Source organism: Siphateles boraxobius, unplaced genomic scaffold (genome assembly GCF_051911475.1).
Source record: "Siphateles boraxobius isolate OS27281-9 unplaced genomic scaffold, OSU_SipBor_1 24, whole genome shotgun sequence".
Taxonomy (NCBI): Eukaryota; Metazoa; Chordata; class Actinopteri; order Cypriniformes; family Leuciscidae; genus Siphateles; species Siphateles boraxobius.
Genome location: NW_027508855.1, coordinates 7,562,297 through 7,581,663, shown reverse-complemented (window position 1 = coordinate 7,581,663; position 19,367 = coordinate 7,562,297). Strand labels below are relative to the sequence as shown.

At 34.9% G+C, this 19,367-nt stretch overlaps 2 protein-coding genes across 3 annotated transcripts; one reads left to right on the top strand and one right to left on the bottom strand.

Annotated features, from left to right (window-relative positions):
* Positions 1–4,248: 4,248 nt before the first annotated feature.
* Positions 4,249–13,055, top strand: tp53 (tumor protein p53). Of its 2 annotated transcripts, XM_077241112.1 has the most exons (11): positions 4,249–4,474; positions 4,985–5,062; positions 5,318–5,360; positions 5,460–5,621; positions 7,939–8,122; positions 8,229–8,341; positions 8,452–8,561; positions 9,501–9,640; positions 9,751–9,848; positions 12,161–12,264; positions 12,403–13,055. In XM_077241112.1, exons 2-11 carry the CDS (start codon positions 5,007–5,009, stop codon positions 12,497–12,499), a joined length of 1,107 nt encoding a protein of 368 aa, XP_077097227.1. In that variant the 5' UTR covers positions 4,249–4,474; positions 4,985–5,006; the 3' UTR covers positions 12,500–13,055. The 2 variants fall into 2 exon arrangements, with proteins under 2 accessions (XP_077097227.1, XP_077097228.1); XM_077241113.1 differs by lacking the exons at positions 4,249–4,474; positions 4,985–5,062; positions 5,318–5,360; positions 5,460–5,621 and adding an exon at positions 7,152–7,354.
* Positions 13,056–13,750: 695 nt separating this feature from the next.
* On the bottom strand, positions 13,751–18,965 carry LOC143749305 (E3 ubiquitin-protein ligase TRIM69). Its single transcript, XM_077241845.1, has 10 exons — positions 18,941–18,965; positions 18,545–18,649; positions 18,155–18,261; positions 16,614–16,724; positions 16,037–16,168; positions 15,813–15,941; positions 15,293–15,344; positions 15,103–15,129; positions 14,953–14,979; positions 13,751–14,838 (listed from the first exon to the last, which is right to left on the bottom strand). Exons 1-10 carry the CDS (start codon positions 18,963–18,965, stop codon positions 14,273–14,275), a joined length of 1,281 nt encoding a protein of 426 aa, XP_077097960.1. The 3' UTR covers positions 13,751–14,272.
* Positions 18,966–19,367: the final 402 nt, after the last annotated feature.

The window sequence follows — 19,367 nt, the reverse complement described above, 5'->3', positions numbered from 1 at the left end:
GCCAGTGCTTAATGTTGAAGGTGGCATAAACCATGCTTCTTAAAAAAAATGAAAGGCTACAAAACCCATCAAGTGCTTATTCACTCCTTTGGGCTAACTTTGTGTGTGTGCTCAGTGAATAACAATGAACTCATCCGTTGTGATTTAAGTGAGCTCATATCTATGCGATAATCCGAGTCTAACCTTCAACTGAAACGGCTGTACAGTTTCTCTTTCAATCTGTCTAAAAAAACAAACCTGACAGCTAATTTAGAGCAACATTTTAGTCAACTCGAGAAAATTATCAAAAAATCAAAAGTGAAACTGCCTAACACCTCTTCAGCTGTTGTATCAGACCTAAACGAAAGACAGTTGTTCCCCACATCGTGTGAAGTGTTGTGTTTGTTCTCTGTCTGTTTAATTGTAGTGTGTACACTTGGGAGCTGGGTCAGTAAGTCAAATAAGGACATTGACGTGAAGAGAAACAAGGCGGAAAGAGACAACATGTGACTAAACAGGCGGGAAGATTTAGCTCGGAAGAGAATGAGCGAGCTGCAAAATGTGAGAACTGTGTACAAACAAGACAGTACAAGAAGTATTTCTTGTATGGAAGAACATTTTTGAATGAAAATTAAAGGAACATTGTATAAGAGATTGAAATGGCTGGGAGGTTTTGCATGCAGGCCAGCCACTGGTGAGACAGCAGGGCGGAAGTTGACTATGCAGTTTGAGCCGGTATGAGAGAGAGCAGAAGGGAGGGGGAGAGAGAGAGAGAGACTCTTATGACAAATGAAGATGGGGCTTTGTTCGAAAAACAAGAAAAATGCATTATGCCGAAAGCAAAAGAAAATATTTTTAGTGCATTACTTGTGATAAAATATTTTTTTAAGTGAGATTCATCAAAATGAAAGTGCAGTGGTAACCAATGAATGGGTCTGAGTTGTCAGCTCTTGCCAGGAACGTACACTGCATCACTGGGTACCGATGGTTATGGTTTGTTTGTGTTTTTTTTTTTCTTCGAGTTCTGTCTTCCTTTAAATCAAGTAAGTGACCGTATCTGAGTCCATATATGTTTGTCTTTACATTTTACTCAATGTCGTATTTTGACTGTTTTGAATTTAGTTGTGGAAATTAGTTGTCACTTATGCTATAGGGTCAAAATACATTCCCGGATATTCTCGAGGGTATGCGGTCTATCCATATATTTAAAAAGGCGTACGAAAAACTATTGGTTGTTCATTGACCCCCCTTCATGACGTTTTTGCTTCTTATTTGACAAGTTATCTGCATAAACTAATGTAGCCACCATTCTGGCTCAAACTGATCAATATTAACAATATTCACGCTCCGTTAAGCGGCGATTAATTTGCGAGATGGAACCTACATATCCTTCGACTTCATATTCGGGATTTGAGAATTTTATTCCGAGCTCTAGGACTGAAGCTCCAAACTTTGTCAACAGGTGGGTGAAAAGGTAGCTGACCTGTAGAAGCTCTGCATAAAGTTATTTATATATCAGCAAATCTACTGTAATATTGTTTAACTTTTAAATTTATTTATGCAATTTCGGATACTTTTCGTCCTGTTTTTAATATTATTCTCCTCGGTTTGGGCAGAGGTGCCTGGTTGCTAAATGCTAAGTGACATGTGCTTGATAGGAACTATGATGAGAGACAGAAAATGCGAAGTTAAATCTCAGCATTATCTTCGAAATATGATTTTGAGCATTTTGAGCAATTGCTTATATCAACTTGTTATACATTTATGATTTTATATGCATTTTGGAAAATGACTGTAATCCAGTGATGCATCAGCCATTTTAAGAGTATGCAGTGTTTTTTATATTTCCTCTAGTCTCCTTTTGATTTAAACATATTAGTATGAGAATATGAGGTTTCTTTTTTTCAGTTGTTCAGGAATTTCATTGGTAAATTTTATGCTATCATGTTAACTGCGTGTCAGAATTACACTTTTGGAGAGAAAATGAGGAAACGTTTATGTGATGTGTTGTAACCTTAATTTAAAATTATGAATTCGAATTTTGGATTTATATGTTTAATACTGACGTGTTTGGCAAATCGAATGCTTTACAATAATAATACTGATCAACTACAATCTTTTTTTTTTCATATACTGTGGAAAAAAACGTAGTTAATGCTATTAATGACTATATGCAAGAAATAACATCACACAACATATTCACACAAAGAATAATTCCTTTTCTCTACAATGATATTTCTTGAGTGTCTTTTAGACACAATGATATTTTTAGAGTGCCTTTTGTCTATAAAAAGTGCAAATGGCCTATTGAGATGACAAAAATGTAAGAGTGGTGACATGTTTGACCAAAAATGTATCCTCCTGGTAATTTTATATTCTCTTTATTGAAAGACACTCATTATAAACTAAATATTTTGAACAGAACATCAAAGTTGTGAATTTTGTATAATTATACGATTTTCCTTTTAATAAGGAGAAATTTCGAGACATCAAAATCAGGCATTCTTTAGCTGACTTTTAGAGCTGTTCTAGAATGTTCACACACACCACAACATTAAGCTTCCGCTTCTCTGAGTTATTTGAAAAAGGCACTAATTTTAATGATTTCTTTTTTGTATTTGTCCACAATAGGTGAATAATATTGATCATTGTAATTTGGCCTTTTTGGAGAAAAATGGATTACAGCACATGAAGATGTGTAAAAACTGTTTGAACATTTTTCTAAGTGATGTAAAAGCAAAGTTTGTATTTATAATAAAGAATTTCTCATAATTTAAATTAAAAAAAATATTAGCAAATAAAAACAATTAGTTTGTAGGTTTCATTATGCCTTTTTACTGTAATGGGTCTATTACAAAAGCAAAGTAAATTGTCTCCTCCGGTCTAAAACACAATATTGCCCAAGAAATATGATTTTTAACACTGAACATAATAATGTTGACTATGCAATACAAAATATACAGTATGTGTGGTATTTTCGTTTCTATTACTCTTTTTTTATTTCAATACCAATCACACAAATATTTCAAAAATAAATCACATTCATTATGAATGACTTATAATATCAAATGAATTGGTTTTGTGTAAAAAAGATTTTTCATTATTTTGATTCATTCTAAAAGTGATTTGCATTGTAGCTGAGAATCCTGGAGACGCAGAAGCCTGTTTCATATGGAAATATAAGTATACATTTTAAATAACACGCCTAAGCTAACTTGTTCTGATGGTTTAATTGTTTCTCTAGGTTATAAAAGCACAACATGTTAATGAGAGCCTGGTGTTAATGTTGACTTCTATTTTGAAGCACCACTGGCTGATCAGTTTCAATTGTAGACCAATAACTGCCTCTAAGCTCTATTTACTTTTTAATATATGTACAATCATCTGTTCCTCATAACATTCCCTCATAAATGCAAACATATTGTGTGTGTGTGTGTGTGTGTGTGTGTGTGTGTGTGTGTGTGTGTGTGTGTGTGTGTGTGTGTGTGTGTGTGTGTGTGTGTGTGTGTGAGACATGACAATAAATAATAATATTTCAGAATCGTTACTCATCATAGCACCACTTTCATTCTGAGTGATGATTCAATCATGAAAGACCTTTTTTTCCACTATGTAAGTGATGTGGGGACTCAACTGACAGGTCAGTTTCATGTAAGATTTTTTATAACTCACGGGTAGCAATCACAGAAATTCTGTGGCTGTGATGTGGGTTAAGTTATTTTGGAGCTGAAGCTCGTTATTTGGTGAAATTTCTGCAAACACAGACAACATTATATATGTATGCAAAAAAAGTGACTTTCATCAGTACCTCAGTCAGATGGATTCATAAGTTTTTCTGCCATGCCATGTCCTGGAGATTTCGCGCTTTGAGTTTTCAAACCAAAATTGTATGAAATGTGTCCTGGATCCCTCTGTATTATCAATCTTTTAACAACTTATTTCTTTGCCTAGAAATTGAATGGTGAGTCTTGCCTAATACAATGTCAAATAGATGTCCAATATAATATGTAAAAGAGTTTAGAAATAAAATTAAATATTTGTACTGTCAAGCGCCCTCGCGCGACCCAACGCAGAAAAATAAAGGACAAGATATTTCTAACATCTTCCTCATTTAGCAGATTCCACGCCTTTTGAAATAACATAATCGATTTTCGCAAACATGTCAGATATGTTTTATTTATTTATTTATTTAAAAGGAAAAATGTATACGTAATGTCGAGTTCAATTAAACTCGTTTATTCCCTGCAGTATTTTTTCTCTATGTGTGAGTCCTGTAGTCAGTCATGTGACGCTGACGTAGGCAGACTCCTCCTGTCGGGGAATCCCCACAAACTCCACGCGTGGATATTTTTTTTGGTTTAGATTTGCGAGAAGAAACCCACTTTTTTGTTGTGTTGTTTTGGCCGTTGGGGTGAGTGACTCGAAACATCATCGCAGGAAGAGCAACGAGATAACAGTTTTGGGAGAAGAGGTCAGCAAAGTAAATTGTCTCAAGGTAACGTAACGTAATAGAGAGACACTTGTGCTGATTCGTAGGAACATACATTTATGTTTGTTTGATTTGAAAATGTTTTCCCGCTTTAAAGTCGGGATTTTAAGTACAAAATCATTTAATGTGTTCAAAAATATATATTTCGACGAGCTGACGTCGATGTGATAAAAATCGCGTTAAAATTTTAGAATACAACTAACGTTAACGTTAATGAATTAACATAAGCGGAAACTCACAGGCCCGACTGCGCTTTAAACGTTGTTGAAACGTCAGTGCTAACCACGGAGTGGGTTAACGTTAGCTGATAAAAACGTGAAAATCGCTCTTCACTGTTATAAATTAATGTTGTTGTTGTTGTTTTAAAGAAATGTGTCTTTTATGTCTAGACAAACTTTTTGCTTTACTTTAACGAGATCTACAAATTTGCGATTAGCCTGTGTAACAAATTAGCTACTTAGCTAAGCGGTATCTTCGCGAGGACAGAGGACTGAAAATCTTCTATTTTGTTTGTAGTTTTGCGAATCTGAAACAGGACATGGCAGAAAATCCTGAGAGTCAAGAGTTTGCTGACCTCTGGGAGCGGAACCTCATGTAAGTTTGCAAGGAAGGATCACACTCCTGAGACTTGGTGCTGGTCATTTCACCAGTTTAATATGGGAGCAGGCAATATTATGTCAGCCTTTTGCCATAATTTGTGGGCCATTAAAGGAATTTTGGTGTTTTTTTATTTTTGCTTGCATCCATTAAACTTTTCTTGGTTATCAGTAATCAGTACTCTGTTGTGTGTGCGCTTTATTGGTTTAAGGATAATCTAACTCTCTCTCTTTCTCCCAATTTGTGTCTCAGTTCAGCTCCAGAAGGTGGCCCTTGGTTGGACATCAATGATGAGGTTATTTTCTTTTAATGGCACGCATACAAGTACATCCACTCTAATGTTCACAACTGATTTTTAATGCTGAACTCTTTTGTCTCATGTGTTTGTCCGTAGAGTTCGTTCGACCCAAGTTTTTTTAACTTGCTGATTGAAACGCCTCAGCCGTCCTCCTCCCCACCGACCTCCACTGTCCCAGTTGCCACCGATTATCCTGGCGACCATGGGTTTAAACTGCAGTTCCCGCAATCAGGCACAGCCAAGTCTGTCACCTGCACGGTAAGTTAAAAATACATGCGCACACATACATCCACACATGCTGTACTAAACTTACATAAAATGTGACATTTTAGTGTACTTTCACCCATATAATTCCTCTCTCACATTATGCATGCATTATACACTAGCGTCCTAAATTAATGAAAAATCAATCTGTTAGTTTCCAATTGCCATTAGTTTTTCATATTCTGTTTGGTTTTAGATTAATCTGAAATAAAGTAGGGTTTAGTGACAAATGTTAGTGATAATATATAGTTATTATAAATTACACTACAATTTTTAGTGACAATATAATAGCAAACTAACATTAGTATGCAGTAGGTTTTATCTTAAGTGTGAACATGGATGTACATGTACCTGAGGTAGAGACTTACATTGTTCTTTCTGGTGACCACTGAATCGGAATGTTGCCAGGATACCACGAGATTTCATTCATTATTCGCCGCCTTCGTTCCTGTCCTGAGTAAAACATTCCCGACCTCCCTTTGTTTGTGTATTCGCCCCTTGAGTTTAGAGATAGCTGTAGTCATTCGGCTTGTTGATCTAACATCTGGAGTGGGCAAATAAGAAATTTAATTTGGCAATTTCTTACGCCATTGTCTGAAGACATGAATGGGCATGTTCTCATGTGGAGCAACAAAAACTTCTCCGGTAGCGCTGGGGTTAAAAAAAAAGAAAGAAAAAAAAGTGCCGCCCCCCTGCCACCCACCTTCCACCAAATCTTTTTTCTTCTTTCTTCTTTTGCACTTTATTTGGATCAATTCAGACCTTTCAAGTCCTTACTTTTTAGAAATACTATTTAGCCTATATACTTGTATGTAGTGCGACCCTATGACTTGGTGAATGGATAAAGGCTAGTCTGTAAATTAAAAATGCTTATAGTTACAAGAAATATATGAAAATAGTAGTGCGGTTGGCTTACATTTATGCATTTTGCAGATGCTTTTATCCAAAGCCACTTACATTAGAGGAACATAAGCAATTCATCAAATTCATCCAATTCAAGTGCCAAGAACATTCATAGCGTACAAAGTCAGGTTTATTAGAAAGCCAGATTAGGAAACAAGCTGGGGTTTAGGTCATTTGTCTGTGCATTTAAAAAAATACAGTTTAATACACACTCTTGTGACCATCAAGTTTGTAGAACGAGGTGTTGCTCTAAGATGGCTGCTTTACCAAAGATAATATGACCGGATTCGCCTTCAGTAAAAAAAAACTCTTTCCCCTTCTCCTCTCAGTGTACACTTCCATTTATGTTAGAAATGAGTCATATGTCAAGCTTATTTAATCTCTTTGTTTAGTCATCTAACATTATCTGACAGTAGTTATATTTCATTTAGTCCTATATGAGTGAAATCTCCTTGTTAACTTCATGTTTTTTTTCTTTGTGCCTTGATTTCTTTTTTATATTTCTATATAATATAATATAAGCAGCAATGTCGTTTAGTAAGTGGTATCTGTAGAGATTGAACATGTCTGAACTTGTCCTCATAGAGCAGTGGGGGAGGGGGTGTCTTGTTCTACCAAAGCAGAAACTGCAGTCTACAAGACTCAGAGCAGGGACGTTTGGCATCCAAAATTTTCCAGCCTAACCATTGGAGGGAGAAGGAGTGTCCTATAGTGCAGTTTTAGAATAGAGAGTAGAATATATTCCTATTGTTATAGGAAAAGATAGTCAAACTGGTGTGTTTCAGATCCTGTGAGAAACTACAAGACAGCATAAGATCGGAAGGGTAAGAGGAAAATAAAATTCCAAAAAAACTCAACTGGAAATGTGATAAATTATGTATTTTTGTTATATAAATTGTATCAATTTAAATTGTGCTGTGACATTTTTGAGAATTTTGTTGATGCTTGCTTATCTTTCTAAAAAAAATCCAGTTAAAGCAGACTTTTTACATTTTCTTTTTTACTTCTTTTTTCCGGCATAAAACAAATGCATTTTAAATGTGTTGATTAGCAATTAGCAAATACATATTCTCAAAATCAGCCTGTCAGACGGAAGTTTATTGTTAAAGGCTGTGAATTAGCCACAACTGTAGTGGTGGTGGATTAAAGGGACCAATTTAGAAAAAAGATCTAAATAAAGTAGTCGGCCAAAGTAATCAACTAGTAGTCGATAGTTGGACAGATAGTCAGCCATCTTAACCCATTCCTAATTTCAATAAACATTCTCATGAATTGTAACAAATGTAATGAATGTTCTGTTAACTTGTGTTTACTAATACTAATTACTACTATGTACTACTATTTTTCCAATGTGTAACTTTCATTTATATGAATCTCATAATGATCTCTTCTTTTTCTCTGATTGCAGTACTCTCCAGACCTGAACAAGCTCTTTTGCCAGTTGGCGAAAACGTGCCCAGTTCAGATGGTGGTGGAAGTTGCCCCTCCCCAAGGCTCGGTGCTCAGAGCCACAGCCATTTATAAAAAGTCTGAGCATGTGGCTGAGGTGGTCCGGCGTTGCCCCCACCACGAGAGAACACCTGATACTGATGGTATGACGCTATCTTTCTCGCACTATTGTACAAGAAAACACCAGCTTTAAGCTCTCTCACCTGATCTACTAAAAGCCATTAACAGGTCTGTGTACTCTCTGTTCAGGATTGGCTCCTTCTGCTCACCTGATCCGAGTGGAAGGAAACTTGCGTGCTATTTACAAGGAAGATGACATCACCTCCAGGCACAGTGTAGTGGTGCCCTATGAATCTCCTCAGGTCAGTCTCAATATTTGAATCTGTTATGGCAAGATTTACAGTGAACAATGAGATTTAGTAGATGACAGATGTGAGTTTATTTTGTAACGTAATTTTTATTTTTTTTGCAGCTGGGAGCAGAATTCATCACAATTCTGTATAATTACATGTGCAATAGTAGCTGCATGGGTGGCATGAACCGCCGGCCCATCCTCACAATTGTCACTCTGGAGACTCAGGAGTAAGTAGTGCATGTTTTATTCCTCTGTTAGTGAATTGCATTCCTATGTGAACTAGGGGTGTCCAAGCGATATCACGATTTGTTGATAGTGGACGATTAAAATGTCGCCTAATAGTAAACATGCTGCCGCTTAAGGGATAGTTCACCCAAAAATAAAAATTCTGTCATTATTTACTCACTCTAAAGTTTTTTGTAATATAATGTAATTTCTTTCTTGTGTTGAACACAAAAGAAGATATTTTGAAGAATGTGGCTATCCAAACAGTTACTGGTCCCCATTGACTTCCATTGTAGGAAAAAATATACTATGGAAGTCCCTGGGGACCAGCAACTGTTTGCATAGCCAAATTCTTCAAAATAAACTCTTTTTTTTTTCTTCTCTTGAAAATAATTTATTCGGGTTTAAAACAACTTGAGAGAGTAAATGATTACAAATTTCATTTTTTGTGGAACTATCCCTTTAATGTTTATAAAACAACTAAACAATGAGAAAATCACTCACTGCTTTTGAATGAAAAGTAGCGTTAAGAATCAATGTATAATTTATACAGTGAGGTTTATGTAGTGTTTTATTTTTTGTTCATTTAGTTTCTTTCTTGAATGCTGCTGTTAAATACACCTACTGTAGCTGAACAAATAAGCACTGTTCATTTGTATATTATGTTGTGTATGTGTAATGTGTATCATTGTTCTTATTTTTTAATAACAAAGAAAATAATGACAAATATGTTATCTTCGCCACTTTGCCCTACATGTCTGCCATTATTTTTTATTATATATTTTACATTTTGTTACCCAAGGCTTTGTTTTTAAAATAAGGACATTAGTTTGGCATGTGAATCGTGATTTTACTGACAAAAATCGTGATGTGATATTTTTGCAATAATGCCCACCCCTAACACAAAGGATCATCAAATCTGTTTTACTCTTGTCCTTTAGCGGTCAGATGCTGGGCCGCAGATCCTTCGAGGTGCGTGTCTGTGCGTGCCCAGGCAGGGACAGGAAAACTGAAGAGAGCAACTTCAGGAAAGAACAGGAGACTAAAACCGTTAGCAAGACCCCCTCTACCACCAAACGAAGTATGTTTGCGTGTGTATATGAATTCAATTCATTTAGATTGCATGTACACTGCTGAATAAAAGTATACATTGCTTCAATATGTTATAGTAATGTAAATCTGATCTGGCAGATTTGATGAAAGAATCCTCTTCATCTTCATCTCGACCTGAGGGCAGTAAAAAGGCCAAGCTGAGCGCCAGCAGTGATGAAGAAATCTATACTCTGCAGGTGATCACAAACTTTCTGTTTTCTTTATCATTCTTCTGTGATTTTCATGGAGATTATTGTGGGCTTTATTGAGGGGTTCATTCAGGGTAGATGTGGGTCCTTAAAAAGTCTTAAATGATGTAAGATTGAAATATACCAAAACACTAGAACAATGTTATATATTTTGTTGACTTTTGTACTTGCATTATCCCACATGTCTCCAACTGTTTAAATACATAGAAAACATTTATTTAAAACAGTGTAACAACCCGTATAGTTGCGTCGCCTATCTATAACGTCATAACGTTATATCTACTTTACCCTCCATTTCCGGTTTTACTTCGATAGAAACCATGGAAACACCAAAGACGCTTTAATATATTATGTTTTATTAGACAAGTGAGCAGCTGTTTGGATTCCTTTATCGAGAGAAAACTTATTGTTATATACTACCATGCAAAGGCAAAAGCCAGCAACTTAGTTTTGGGTCGAAAATGAGTTATTGATATTTTTATATTCAAGACCTCCTTTATCATGTGGATAAGTATCTTAGGTCATTTATATATTTATATATATTTATATATATATATATATATATATATATATATATATACCAGTATATATATGAAAACTTTTTATGATGTAGGCCGAAAATTAGCTTCCACTCTTTGAAAGATGTTTTGATGAAGTAAAACGGTGCTGCATTACCCCACAATTTAAATTTTTCAAATAAAGTGACCTGAATGAGTTATTCAGCTCTTGTGGTGGTTTCATTAGAATTAAATAAAATAATGTGATTTTAAGTGATCAAACGTAACTTACGAAGTTCAAGTTCTGGGAAGGAGGCGAATGTTACTACTTTTTTTTTGTTTATTTTACGATTAAAATGGAGCGGCAGCAACCGACTGCGGCATATAAGTATAATAAAAACGTAAAATGTCCCAGACTCTAATCCCTGCTTAATAGCACAGTAATGTTAATAAAACTTCAATACATTAGCTCATCCATGAACATGATTTCTTCCTCGGATCGAGTCCCGTCGGATTACTTTCCATCGGCTGTGGAAGTCAAGACGACAACTTTCATGATTCCATGATAATTTCTCTCCGTCATCAAGCTACGTCTTTGTTAATGTTTTGAATAAGCGATCTCTAGCGGTGAAACTTACATATTGTGCCTTAAAATTAAATTAAGTTTTATCAAATTTAAGGTCATAAGAAAGGTTTAAATATCTTAAATGGTATAGCACAATTCTTAATTATCATTTTAAGTGGTTTTAAATTTACGACTGGAAAAACAGGAATTGAAATTTGGTCTTCTGATTGTTAAATTTCAAAAGGCATTGATTTATTGATTGGTTGATTGAATTAACTTTTCTTTCTTTCTTTCTTTCTTTCTTTCTTCCTTTCTGGTTTTAGTGTTTTTACACAGTAAACTGTATCTGCCATTTAATTCAATGTAAACTCAATGGAAAGACTAAGAACATTATTTATGGCATTCAGTATATATATTTTACAGTATTGGTTGACTTCTAATTTGTATGTATTGTTATATTAGTACACAAACCAATATGTATATATTAAATAAAACTTGTCTGGAGTATTTTAAACCTGTTTTGCTGTTAAGCAGTATTAAGTTCTGTGCTGCAGAATCTGAGATATATGATTTATGAGGCTCTCTAGAGTTTTTTTTCTTGCGTTAACATTTACGGTATTAATATAATTAATTTAATTAATAATCAATTCCAAGTTTTGCATTTGGAATTGTCTGCTTATACCCTGGAATTAACTAAATGTTTCTTTTGACTTCATCTCAAAAATCTGTATTATTCACTGACAAACAGCTTACATTAAGGTTTTTTATAGGTTGCAGTCACAAAAAGTGCCTGGTTCGATTAACATTAAGTTATAATAACCCACTTAGAGTAGGTGTTAAATTAAGTTTTATTTAAAATGTACTTTGCTAAAGGTACTGACTATGATTCTTATCTTATATATATATATATATATATATATATATATATATATATATATATATATATATATATATATATACAGTATATATACTCTAGCCTTTTGTTTTCTTTAATTTTAACTTTTTATTGTATTTTTAACCTTTTTTGATTTACAAATTTAAAAAATATATATATATGTAAAGCATTTTGAATTACCACTGTATTAAATGTGCTTCATAAATAAACTTGCCATGGCTTACCTAGTTTGCACTAATCAAGTTTATACTTAAAACTTGGCATTGTGTATTACAAATATTGCTGGATAAGACTTTAAACAAAACCGTTGTTGTTTATTTGTATGCATGACTTCTTCACACAGGTGAGGGGTAAAGAGAGATTTGAAATGTTAAAGAAAATTAACGATGGCCTGGAACTTAGCGACGTTGTGCCTCCAGGTGACGTAGACAAGTACCGGCAGAAAATGTAAGTGTTATTTCACAACTGCATATTTTTCTGTCTTGTAATCTACTTTAACAGCATTTACACAATGACTGTCAACAGAGAGCTCATTCGACACTTATATATCCATAACATTCTTTGAATTTTGAATTCTGAATTCAGCTTGTCAAAAGCCAAGAAAGAAAAGGATGGCCAAACACCTGAGCCCAAAAGAGGGAAAAAACTGATGGTAAAAGATGAAAAGAGCGATTCTGATTAAGATGGCGGGATGCTGAAAGAAAAAGAAAGGGAGAGTTTTGTTTTTTTCTGCCTTCGTTATTGACCAAAACAGCTTGTCATAGAGGGAGCATTTGTTGAATTGCTGACCCATGTGATCCCTCAGTCCTGTATGTGTATGACATGACATGTGTAAGTCAGCTGATCCAGAAAAGTTCTGTATGATTAAGCCTAGTATCAGCTGGCTACTTTAGGGTGTGTTGTGCTCTATCAGCTCTAGAGAAGCAATACTGGCCCATCATTTTGCAGACCTGATAAATGAATGTCAAGCAATGAGGCTTAACTGTGTGTAGGATTTTTTTTCCTGTTGTGGGTCAGTGCAGGTCACTTGCCTCCTAACTCGTAGTGTCTGAACTCTGGTTAGGTTGTAAAGGAGTTTGTCTCTGAATTACTAGATGGCCAGATTTAGTTATACCAGTATTTTGTAACCTGTTGTATTTTGTAACCAGCTTTTTTAAAGAAAAGAGGATGAATAATAGATGAAACGAGCAGCCCTGGTTACAAGCCAAAATCTGTAATAAAAAATAACAAAAAAGCAACACTGTATTTTGTATTTGGAATCCTTTTTATTAACTTTTTTTCATCTTTATATCTTAATGTATGAAAGAATATACCATTTTTGATTTCTCTTGCTCAAAGAGTAGAACATTGCTCTAGCAAACCTTTAAAATGATCTGTTATGGTCTGAAGATTTTGTGCAACCATATACTGCAATTTGAACTACTTCTTGATTTACTCCTGTTATTTGTTGTTTTAAGTAATATGGCAAAGATAAAAACTCATAACTGGCCAGTCAAAGTTACCATGAAATAACGGTTGATGTGTAAGTGGTAATGGGTTGAATGCCTAAATATGAGCAAATACTCAGGGCATGTTTGAGTCCCTCCTGGTAATCTTGATAAAACTTTCTTGATACTGTTCTAATTAGAATTTTATGCTGTTTTTATTTTCCCCTTTTATGTTATTGTACACGCATAGTTGCCTTTATACATATACACATGCATTTATTTGTATCTGGGGATGTTTTTTTTTTAAATACATGCTTTTTAAAAAATGTATTGTGTCTTGATTTCTTTTTTGGTAGAGCATTTACGTTTATGCAGTTTTAAACAAGTTACAAGAAATTACATGCATGTAAGATTCGTAATAAAACATGCAACACAATTACATAACATTGTGGTAGGGGTTAGGACTGCCAATTTGAAGCTTGTAGACAATCATATTGTACCTCAAAGTATTCATTGTTGGCATTCCAAGCAGCGACTCATATTGGATTCACAAAAACCCCAAATTTAATAGATTGGTTCCAAATCCCACCCACTACCCAAGTGTACACTCTTAAGTGGTGCTATATTTAGCAAATGTACATTATTGTTTATTTAAGAATTGTAAGCTAGAATCAAAAGTTTATGAATTATATATAAAAAACATACTTTTTTATTGTACTACTATTTTTGATTCGGATGAAATGGCAAATCTCATTCAGAGGCAAACCTAACAAAAATGACAAGAAAATCGTGATTCATAAATCTGCAGAACAATCATAATTTCATAATTTTCCATTAAGAAAATCCTTAGAACTTTGCAACAGTGCTGAAGTTGAAATTTACAACCAAAACAACTTCACAGTATCCACAGGATCTCATTCCTTTAGATCTGACAGATATCATCTGCTTGGATCACAATGACTGGCAGCTGTATTTGTATGCAAGTCCCACCTGCTGCCCTCATTATCCCTATGAGGACATTTGTCATGTTACAAGGACTGTAGATCAATAGCGACGTCGAAAGAGGACGTTTCTGAATTGACTGTGGAGGACAGTGTGATAAGTGTACGTCCATCCAGTGGTGCGAAAAGTGGGTACAACTTTTCTCTGAAATTTGCAGTAAATGTAAAGATATGTGAGTGTGTCTCTGCATTGTAGAAAGACAGCTGCCCTTCCTCATAATCAAGGTAGATTCCCAGCTTTCTGGGAACAAGTGTAAGAGGTAGCTCAGTCTCCGGCTTGGTGCATGCATAAAACTGCCGTGTGCTTTTCCATATTGTCCAGAAGCCCTCACAGGGGTTCATGGGACATCGGCCTTGCCTTTTGGAGGAGGAAGTGGTCACTCCAATACGCCAGTAGCCTTTGTTGGCAATATCAACTTCCCAATAGTACCGACCGGAAGTGAGCCCTTCCCGGCCCAGAACACACGGCCAGCTGTCAAAGCGCTGGTTACTGAATGACATTTCGGTTTCACTCAGAGCTTCCTGTACCTTCTTTTTGTCATCTGAGAGTTGTAACCATGGGTGGTTAGTCATGGGGTCCAGTGTAATGTCCACTAAACAGAGGATATGATAAAGTGGAACAGGTGCAAATATAAATTTAAAAGCTTTCTTAAGCCCAAACTAATTTTCATTGGCAGGTGAATCATAAAGGTCTGAATCGGGGATACCTGAAGCACTGCAGATCCATCTCCACACTATGGAAAACAGTAATAAACATTACTACCACAGTGATGATTAAAGTGATGACATGTTGGATGCTTGCCACATTCAATTGTGTGCTTAACAATATAAGGCATAATAAATACATAAATCTGTACCTGAGTTTGGAATGTACTTTGGTGACTCTGTCAAAACAATTAAACATATTTAATTGAACTGTATATAATAAGTATGATTAGTCAATATCATTTAATCACTAAATTATAACTTTTTTCCTAAAAGGAAATAGCCAAATCTGTATTTCAATCTATTGACTGGTCTAAGTAAAAAAAAAAAAAAAAAAATTACCTGTTTTCCAGGTACGATGTTTGCTTAGGAGCCATAGCTGAGGAACAATACCCTAAAAAATAAATTATAAATATAATACATCTAAATATACTGCTTATATTATTGTGTGTGTGTGTGTGTGTGTGTGTGTGTGTGTGTGTGTGTGTTATATACAAATTTATATAAATCTCTGTAACTGAACCTGAATTCTCTGAAACTGAATCTCTCTAGAATGGAATCTCTTTCTTGGAAAGGAGACAGCAAACTGCCATAAAGGTCTAGAATGTTCGAAAACACAAATAACCAAAGCACAAATGCATTTTTACAGAATAAATACCGCAAAGCGAAAAAAGAATAGGCTTCTTTGGCCATGGTGATGATCTGCAAACTGTGCCAAACTGTTTACATAAGCAGTGATAAAAGTATCTCCTTTTTCTGTTTAAATTGTCTGTTGATTAAGTATATGGTTGCAAACTATGGACTCTTGCTAGATGTTTTTTTTTTTTTAAGTAGTTTATTGGTCTCTTATCTAAACTTGTACCTGGCTGTCCTGCTTCAGTAGAGACCAAGTTATGAATTCCAGAAAAGGCAATAGAGTCAATATTTTCCTCTTCTTCAGTTCCAGCTGCCTCAAAAACTGGGCTAATTCGTGCCTCATCACACCACAGCGCTGCACACAGGTAGAATATACATGTACAAAAAATACCATACATACATTTTTACATGATCACATAAGTATCATGGGGTCAAACACGCTGATCTCACCTCTGACACAGTCTGTAGCTCTTTAGCCCATTCCATGATCTTCTGCTCCATGTGCTTGGCAGAATCCGCCTTGTTCTCTTTCTGCTCCCAGATTGCATCTCGTTCTTGTCGCCATGTGCTCTCACTAAACAACTACAGGAAAATAATAAACTGATACAATCTAAGCAATGACCTTAATGAAAACAATTCAAGATGTTATTCTTTTTCCAGAAGTTTGGTGACTGCCATGAGTAGTTCGTAGTTTGAACACTAGGGGTGCTTGACGAGATTTCTGCTTTTTCGCGTATTTTTTTATAGGTAGGCCTATATTAGAACTACTGTATGTATACTACTACACATAGATATTTGAAAGAACTATAATGGATATGTACAATTATTGTAGAATATAGAATTATCTCAAATTCATTTTTTTTTTTCATTTTGATCAACTCAATACACTTTTATAAATTTTCTCTATAGGCTATTCAAATTCAGTGAACATCTCATGTTTGTGAACTTGTTAGACATAACTTATATCAGTTATATCAGCGGTAACCTATGTCGTTTGTTTATATGACTCTTTTAGTCATACACTCACATTGTCAACTTTCTTGAACTCCTGTGCCCACTCCAGGATGAGCTTGCGGCATTGCTCCAGACTACGTGGCTCTACATGCATACTTGGGTCTTTGTCTGCATTGGCACCAGGCTAAAAACACACAGACACACACACACACAGTCAATATTTATTGTGATATTTAAGACATACTGTAAGTGTAGACAAACACCCACCCATTACAGTCAGCATTCAGTATATTCCACATTCGTTTTTCCCACTCTCCAGACCCCCAACGGGTGCTGCGATTTCATAACACAGAAACCCTACCTCACCTTCAGTTCAATACAACCATCATGACAGGTAGTGACATGGAGTTAATTTAGTCTTATCAGTAGCTTTATGATCCATGAATATGAAACTTCTATGGACTTAGCTTTGTCATCGGGTGATAAACACTTACTTTATAAGATGTTGCTAAGCAACCTTTATAACATTAGAGACAGTTCATGAAAATGAAAATTTTCAAAATGAAAAACCTGTTTTTCAGTGGCTTTTTCTTAACTGTTTCGCAGTAGGTGGTGATGTAACTCTCTTAATGAGTGAATAATTTAATTGTTTATTCAACCGATTCGTTCAAAAACACTGAATCATTAAGATTCAGTGTTTTTGAATATCAATATCACAAATATCTGAATATCACAAAACCATGTGAATATTCGCAGCCCCTAAAAAAGTAAGTTCTATATAGAATGAATGAGTGTAGTATGAATGTAATCTGGATGTATTTCATTCGATATGCTGTCATTATATTGTGACCTAGCATCAGTGGCCTCGCTTCACTGCCATTCACAACTCCTCTCTCATGGCCTCATGGGACAGTAAAGTCATGCACACTTCAGAATCTCACCAAAAAGAGTAGGTCATCCGGGTACATTTTAATTCGGTGATATTAGTGATATTAATTCGGTCATACTTCTTTTGTCACATAGCCTACTGTTTTTCACCTACTATATAGTAGAGAAGTAGCCTATGTGATTTCAGATTCAGCCAATATCTTTATGAAGTGAGTCACTGAATCATTTACCTAACCGATTCGTTCAAAAACACTGATACAATGCTGTGTGTTGCTCATAGACTCGCAACAGTTACTGTAATTACGAGATTTCAACTGTAAAAAGTGAATTTTCTGAGAGCTTCTACTTGTACCATGTGACCTCTATACCACCTGACTGCTGCCGATTCATTTAGGCACTGATAGTTTTGCCACAGAAACTCATAATTCCCAGTCTGAGGACATGAAGAGCTCAGAGTAGAACATTACGTGTTGTCAGCTCGAAATTACAGTAATTTGACATTGTGTAATTTTATTGTTTGTGGTCATGTGACCAGGGTGCAAATCATGTAAAGCTAGATGGCGGGAATGTTTGAGTTAATGTATAAACAGAATCATTTCGGTTATTTTGTTTGTCATTACATTACTCAATTTTTTTTCATCTTGCATTTCATACTGTAATTACATGCAGCTTTGTGGAATCACATGGTGATGATAGTTTTTAAAATCTATAAGCTTAACATGTTACCTTGCAGATATGTTCCACCTGCTGTTTCCACTGAGTGATAAACTTCACACATTCCTGCAGGCTGCGGAGATCTTTCAAGTCCTGTATAGCAACAGAAAGATTGGTATCTCAGGCAAAAACATCAAACTACAAAACAATACACAAAATATCTATCTATCTATCTATCTATCTATCTATCTATCTATCTATCTATCTATCTATCTATCTATCTATCTATCTATCTATCTATCTATCTATCTATCTATCTATCTATCTATCTGTCTATCTATCTATCTATCTATCTATCTATCTATCTATCTATCTATCTGCTGTCTTTTCTTTCTTTCTTTCTTTCTTTCTTTCTTTCTTTCTTTCTTTCTTTCTTTCTTACCTTTTGTCTGTGGCTCTGACTGCTCTGGCTAGGAACGGAGCTGTGAGCCTGAAGACTTTCATCAGGAACAGCCCAGCGCACAGCTCCGATAGAGTTACTCAAACCAGCTTCAGGTGCCTCAAATCCTGTTATATGCACACAACAAAACATAAACTTTCTAGTTTTTAAACATTCATACACACTACAAAATCATAAGTGTTATAGGCATTTAAGTAGCTTTTAGAAACGTGCCTTAGAAAAGAAAACATGGTGTGCATCTTGAGACAAAACAATGGCACTGACATATTTTAAGATATACCAGTGCAAGTTGCTTTTAAAACAGCTCATTAATGAATTTTAGTCTGGGACTAGGCTTAAGCCTTGTCTGTGAAACCAGGGGATAATAATATCTTTGAAATCATAATGTTTAAACTTACGTTTGCCCTTCAGGATACTCTTCATGTTGGATGATTTAAAAATCCAGTTTTCTCTTGAGTACCTCATACAAAACACAAAGCTCATCAAACATCTGAATCAATCCAAATACTTAATAATTATGATATATTTTATATGTATCATTTATTATGTAATTTAATCATATTATTATATTATAAATGCTGTTATTTAAATTAATTAAATATAACTTAAATATATAAATTAAATTAAACATTACTATTGCTATTGCTATTAATTAAAATACCAGTTACTATTAAATGAAAAATTAACACAAATATATCCCAAATATAGGTGAAAGCACAGACAGGTTTTACTTCCTGACTATTGAATTGAATTAACCAGACAATTGAATTGGAAAATCAAAAAAAAAACAAAAAACAGGCCTCTCTCCCTGTCTTATATTAAAAT

What these genes read in the sequence shown, in the direction of transcription:
- tp53 (XM_077241112.1), top strand. Translation starts at nt 5,007, where the DNA reads ATGGCAGAAAATCCTGAGAGTCAAGAGTTTGCTGACCTCTGGGAGCGG. An exon ending in CTCTGGGAGCGGAACCTCAT is followed by an intron (nt 5,063 to 5,317) that starts GTAAGTTTGCAA and finishes TTTGTGTCTCAG; the next exon opens with TTCAGCTCCAGAAGGTGGCC. An exon ending in AAGAAATCTATACTCTGCAG is followed by an intron (nt 9,849 to 12,160) that starts GTGATCACAAAC and finishes TTCTTCACACAG; the next exon opens with GTGAGGGGTAAAGAGAGATT.
- LOC143749305 (XM_077241845.1), bottom strand. Translation starts at nt 18,965, where the DNA reads ATGAAGAGTATCCTGAAGGGCAAAC. An exon ending in GAGTATCCTGAAGGGCAAAC is followed by an intron (nt 18,650 to 18,940) that starts GTAAGTTTAAAC and finishes TGCATATAACAG; the next exon opens with GATTTGAGGCACCTGAAGCT. An exon ending in AGCTACAGACTGTGTCAGAG is followed by an intron (nt 15,942 to 16,036) that starts GTGAGATCAGCG and finishes ACCTGTGTGCAG; the next exon opens with CGCTGTGGTGTGATGAGGCA.